At 52.0% G+C, this 6079-nt stretch overlaps 1 protein-coding gene across 1 annotated transcript in view; it reads left to right on the plus strand.

Moving 5' to 3' along the window:
* The window catches only part of VWA5B1 (von Willebrand factor A domain containing 5B1), a 72558-nt gene extending 66682 nt beyond the window's left edge, over nucleotides 1–5876 (plus strand). Inside the window, exons 22-23 of the mRNA XM_039509567.1 lie at nucleotides 1587–1710; nucleotides 2217–5876. Coding sequence (XP_039365501.1) covers nucleotides 1587–1710; nucleotides 2217–2984 — 892 coding nt within the window. The 3' untranslated portion in view covers nucleotides 2985–5876. The remainder of the gene's footprint in view (nucleotides 1–1586; nucleotides 1711–2216) is intronic.
* Nucleotides 5877–6079: the final 203 nt, after the last annotated feature.

Raw genomic sequence — 6079 nt, forward strand, 5'->3', positions numbered from 1 at the left:
TACACTGTAGAAAGGGGGTTTGGTAAAGGGAATTTCACTGACCAAAATGCTCTGCAGCTCATTCTTGCTTTGATACCGTGAAACTCATTGGCTGGTTTACTGGGCCAGGCAGACAGCTTGTGAGCCAGGCTTAGTGACAATCAGCCAACAAGTTGAGCCCAACAATTAGCAGACAGACAACCAAGCTGCCTCTTCTTTTATTCTTTATTTTTAAATGTATTGTGCAAATGTGGTGCTTGTAAAAGGAAGGGAAGTACTGGGCCACTGGGCCAGTGATGCAGCCTGTTGAAATCAGTGGTGTCACTGCGAGGAGGATTTGGTCTGTGTAGACACAGGCATCACATGGCAGCAGCAAGACAAGCTTTTTCAGATTGCCCCACCAGGGCTCCTTAACTCTGACTAGGAATTGCCACCAGTGAGGGGAGTTCAGGCTTGGTCAGTGTCCTGGGTCTCTGCTGAGAGGAGTGAGTAGTGCCAAGTGTGATGTGGACACCTGCCCACAGATCCCCAAATTCATGTGACGTCAACCAGTGACCAGCCAAAAAATGGGAACATTTTGCAGTCACTGTCTAGCTAGGCTGGATTTAAACCAGGGACTTAATGGTGAAAGATTCTCTAGCCTACTACCATGCCCCTTAGCCATCCAGGGAGGGAAGGGTGGGGATATCTCCATGTCATCTGGTATGGAGAAATTGTGCAAGTCTAGGCAGGGGCGGCTCCAGGCACCAGCGCTCCAAGCGCGTGCCTGGGGTGGCAAGCCACGGGGGGCGCTCTGCCGGTCGCCGCTAGGGCGGCAGGCAGGGTGCCTTGGCAGCTTGCCTGCGAAGGGTCTGCTGGTCCCGCGGCTTCAGCGGACCCTCCGTGCTTGGGGCGGCAGAATGTCTAGAGCCGCCCCTGAATCTAGGCCTATTGAAATCCAAGGGGACAGAGGCTCCTAAGTCACTTAGGCATTTTTGACCAAAAAAATCCAAATTTTCCCCTTTTCTAATGACTTCAAGAGATGAGGGATCAAGGCAAAATGCCCCCTCTCTTCCCCACCTACCTACAGACTCCTCACACTCTCTTCTGGCTACCTCCCTGACTCTGGTCTTTGGAAACCCCTGTCAGAGTCCCTGAGTCACAAGAAAAGGTTCAGGGCTCAGGGTTCCCATGTTTTTGACAAGTTGAAGCATTAGCTTCTGGGCCACTCAGAAATGATGGTCCTCAGAATGTCCCCTCCCAGTCTGATCTTTTGGAAAGTCTAACAGGAGATGTTCCTGGATGGAATTTGCCTTCCTATGGGCATATGCTAGCTTGAGGAGACTTATCTGTGTAGAGTGGGGAGAATTTCCCATACCAGAGGCAAGGCCGTAGGACAGTCTAGTGCAGAAGAGAAAGTGGAGAGGGGGTTGTGTCTGTTGTATGGGAAGCCAGTTGAACTGATGTCTCAGAGCCAGACCGAGCATATGTTTCTCTGACAGCTGCGTTACCGCATGACTTAGTGTAGGAAGCGGAGTGTCAGTTACTGGGAATGCTGAGAGGTGATTGGTTAGAGGGAGGCAATGGGTCTGGTAAATGCCTCCTTTGTTATGTCTGTCCTGACACAGATTGACCCTTCATAAAACGAGACTGCTGACTCGAGCAGCCAAAGGTTTCATGAGTAAATCCCCAAGTCGGGTGAATGAACCCAGCTCCGAGAGCAGCAATGAAAGCATTGACTACCTACCCCTGGTAAGCAACCAAACCAGACCTCAGGCTCATGTCAGTGGGATGACGGGAGGTGTCGGGGGCTCTTCTGGCGCGCGCGCACACACACACACACACACACACACACACACACACACACACACACACTTGCTGATCAGAACTCAAGCTGACACCCATCTCCTATCCCCAATCCCCCAGTTGGGCTGGAAAACTTCCCAAACTGGTAGGGGCAGAAGAGGCCAAAGCAGAGACCACTGCATTGGGGGAAAAGGGGTAAAATATGGCCCAGCTGGGGCCACCTCTTTCCCCAGAAACCTTTTGGACCCAGAACTGTGGAGGGAACCCCCCTACTTTGGGGCACGAGGGCCCAGGTGGTGCCTCTCCTGTCAGTCTGGAGCCCTGGGCGCCCATGGGGTGGATTCTTGGTGGGTAAGTTGCTCCAAAGCCCTGGCTGTGCACACAGAACGCGTTCTTCCCCAGGGCCTTACCTCAGCGCCTCCCTAAGGAAGTGTTGCCATCCCTCTCCACAGGTGTCTCTGCAGTTGGCCTGCGGTGCCTTCCTGCTGAACCCGGCGTTCTGCCACGCAATCAGCATCCCCATGGAGAAGCTGAAGTGGACATCTCCGTTCACCTGCCACCGGATGGCTCTTAGCCCCTCCGCCAGCTCCTACAACGCTAAGAAGTCAGGCCCACCTTGGGAACCCAAGAGCCCTGGAGGCAGCCGGCAGCTGCTGGCACCAAACGACATTCCTAGAGAGAGCTCCTCAGACAGCGACTTCACTCCCGGTGCAGCGCTGAACGGCTATGGCGAGGCTACGGGAGACGCAGGCCGGCCTCGCCACTTCTCTGGCAGCGCAGTGGAAAGCCTGTCAAAGGCCCTGAAAGCTGAGAACGAACTCTCACCCCCTGCCATCACCATCCGCCGCTTCTCCTCCCCTGAGAGCTCCCAGTCCCCTCGGGAGCCGCAGAGTGACAGTGGCAGAGGCTCGGAGTCCGATAGCTCCGAGCTGCAGTCCCTGCTCTTTGACATCGAGCTGCACCAGTGGGCTGAGCCAGAGGGGATGCTCTGGGCCACAGCAGTCGCCCTGGCCTGGCTGGAGCACAGCTCAGCCTCCTACTTCATCGAGTGGGAGCTGGTGGCTGCCAAGGCCAGCATGTGGCTGAACCAGCAGGAGTTCCCAGAGGGCCGGAGCCTGGGGACCGTCAAGGCCGCAGCCCGCCAGCTGTTTGTTTTGCTCAGGCACTGGGACGAGAACCTCGAGTTCAACTTGTTGTGCTACAACCCCAACAACGTGTAGGAAGGGGGAGTGCGAAAGGGTGGGAGTCAGGCAGTCAGCTGAGAAAGCCTCTGGGGTACAGGGACTGGTCCTTAAAGAAACACAGTCTAATGGCGAGCTCCACCACTACCGTGCCATGCCATGCACCTTTATTAGGACAAGCCTTTCTGCGGGCCAGAAAACAACCATTCAAACCCCAGCACTAAGCAATTATTATTTTTGTTGTTGTATAAGCAGAGTATGATTCACCTGTAGTACTCTCTGCTGCAGATATTAAGGCCAATATCTAAACAAAAGGATTATTCATTTCTGTGACTAGGAATAGCATCTCCAGTGACACGAGGTACTAGGCACCTTCCGTTCAGGCTGGGCTTCATCTGATCCCCAGCACCAGTCCCAGAAAGAGAATCCCAAATCTTCATTCAACCATCTCATCCTTCACGCTTCGCCATCCAGCCAAGCCCTTCCCTTTTCACCCAGTCACCATCAATCCTACGTTCATCTTTTCACCCAGAGCATTTCCAGCCGTGATTCATCGTTCCCCAGTCTCCATCTAGACTGCGTTATCGTGAAGATTAACATGTGTCTCTTGTCTCAGGGATTTGTGTTCGAGCAGCCGCTCTGCCTCATGGGTCAAGGTTACTGGAGATCCAGATTGCGGCCAAGCAGCTTAAGATGGAACAGCAACTCTGGGGATGGGGAAAACAATGGAGTGAATTGCCAGGTCCTCCCAGATCACTCATTCTTTACAGCTGTGGAGTTGGACTGGGATTTTCAAAGGAGCCTACAGGATATAAACACCCAAATCCTATTGTAATCCCAACTGGGTGCATAACTCCCTTAGGCTTCTTTGGATAGCCTGGCCTTGGTTCCAGGACAGTCTTACAGGTTGGTTCACAGCTGACAATGTGCCCTAGACTCTTTTGCATGCAGAGTGGGGGTAGGCTGGGGCCAGACTGCACAGCCAGCGAGCAGCCAGAGGAATGCAGGAGGTGGATTAAAGCAGATCTGTTCCCCAGGCACTTTCAGGCCCAGCGGAGCAGAACTAGTAGAATGCACCTTGGATAAGAGCAGTTAAAGCTTTTCAGTCCCCATCGGTGCATCGAGTACATTCCCGCTAGAAGGGCATTAGCAACGTATCAGCGATCAGACTGATATTACATTGACTCTGACCAAGAAGGTCTAGGCCTGCATTGTATCCACGTCTTTAAGCCTGTGCCACTTTGCCCAGCGGCTTTGAAGCCTGTGTTCTTACCCTTGGATTTTCTGACCCTCATGCAAAACAGTCTGCTGCTCCGTGGAGAGCTTCTGCTAGCCATGCTTGTGGGTCAGGGGTTTGGTGGAGCGCTTTTGCCATTGGACTGGCCACCTTTCCCCCCCCTGCCCCCTTCCCATGCAGGCTGAGAGCCACTTTCTTGTGCCTACTGCAGACGTGTTGCATGACCTTCCCTCCGATCTCCCCTCTTGAGTGTGTGGGCAAAGCCCAGCATCCGTCTCTTGACTGCTTCTTTTGAACAGCTTGGATTCCATCATAGCCTCGCTGCTGAATTTGTTTCCATTCTCGCAGTGCTGTGTTTTGACTTGACAGCCATACCCCAGCACGGCATATGACAGGCAGCATCTGTGGATACCTGGCTCCATGCTTCTTAACACAGAGTGACAGCTGATAGCAAATTGAATTGACAGACCCTTTTTTGACTCTAATTACTCAGCAGGAACCGTTCTGAATCAGTTATTCATAGTGGAAGGCAACTTTAAGCCAGAGACTCCAGCTCTGAACAGCGTCACCAGAACCGGTCCCATTAACTCCTGCTAATGCCAGTAACCCACTTTGGCTGACAATTGGCAGAAGCATATTAATTAAATGAAATACATTACAACCTCCTTAGTTCAGAATTGATTGAAAATTAAAGACCGGATTCTGCCCGTGGGCTCAGCGATAGGACTCATTGAAATCAATGGGCGTTTGGACACACGTATCCAAGGACAGAATGTGACCTTTCCATGACAAACCAATCAGCGCAACTTGCTTGTCCTAATCAGTGTGCAAACAACTGTGGCTGTCTCATCGGTGGGGACAGATGGTGAGCGCATCCTAATTGCCACGCAGGGAAGTGGGTGATGCCCTAACATCAGGGCGTCTCCTGCATTCAAATTTTAGGCTGACATTCAGGAGAACATCCCTATTCAAGACAACGCTTAAGCATGTGTTTAGGTCCCACTGAAGTCAATAGAACATAAGCACCTGCTTCTCTATATCTGGCCCATAGTCATTAGCTGCTCCCTGGCTACAGAGACTTGGAGGTCTTGGATGAAAGAAAGCTAAAGATTTGAGGTTGATGGGTGAGGAATGGAGCTGGTCAAAGTTTGTCGACCCAAACATTTTCCATTGGAAAACCTGGTTTAGTTGAAGTTGACATTTTGGAGGGAAAAATGTTGACTTCAATGAATTTGGGTGATTTGGTTTTTTTTCCTGACAGGAAAATTCTAAAAATAATTTATTTCATTTCAGCTTCGAATTTTTGTTGTTTCTTTTTTGGTCCCAGGAAACTGACCAATTTCCCTTTTCAGTTTTTGGTTCTTTTGCCCGTCTCCCCCACTTCTCTCCCATATTTACCCCTCCCCCTTTTTTCCCTTTGGAAGAAGGCAGGAGAGGTGAAAAGAATGTGAGAAAACGAGGGAGAACCCACTTTTCACAATTTGTTTGGGTTTGTTTTGTAGCTGGAAATGATTAGAAAGCGGAAAGCAGGGCTTTCCCCCACTTCCTTTTGAAACCAAACCTTTCATTTGGAAATTTCCCGTGGAAAATGGACATTTTTCAACCCAAACATACTCAGTGGGCATTGGCTGCAAGAAAGCAGGGGCGGCTCCAGGCACCAGCACGCCAAGCGCGTGCTTGGGGTGGCAAGCCACTGGGGGCGCTCTGCTGGTCGCTGCGAGGGCGGCAGGCAGGCTGCCTTCGGTGGCGCAGTCTGCCGAAGCCACGGGACCAGCGGACCCTCCGCAGGCAAGCCGCCGAATGCAGCCTGCCTGCCGTGCTTGGGGCGGCAAAATGCCTAGAGCCGCCCCTGCAAGAAAGCTGCCAGTTTCTGACCAGCTCTTGTGAGAACAGCTTG

The sequence above is a fragment of the Mauremys reevesii genome, linkage group 21 (genome assembly GCF_016161935.1).
Source record: "Mauremys reevesii isolate NIE-2019 linkage group 21, ASM1616193v1, whole genome shotgun sequence".
In the NCBI taxonomy this organism is placed as follows: domain Eukaryota; kingdom Metazoa; phylum Chordata; order Testudines; family Geoemydidae; genus Mauremys; species Mauremys reevesii.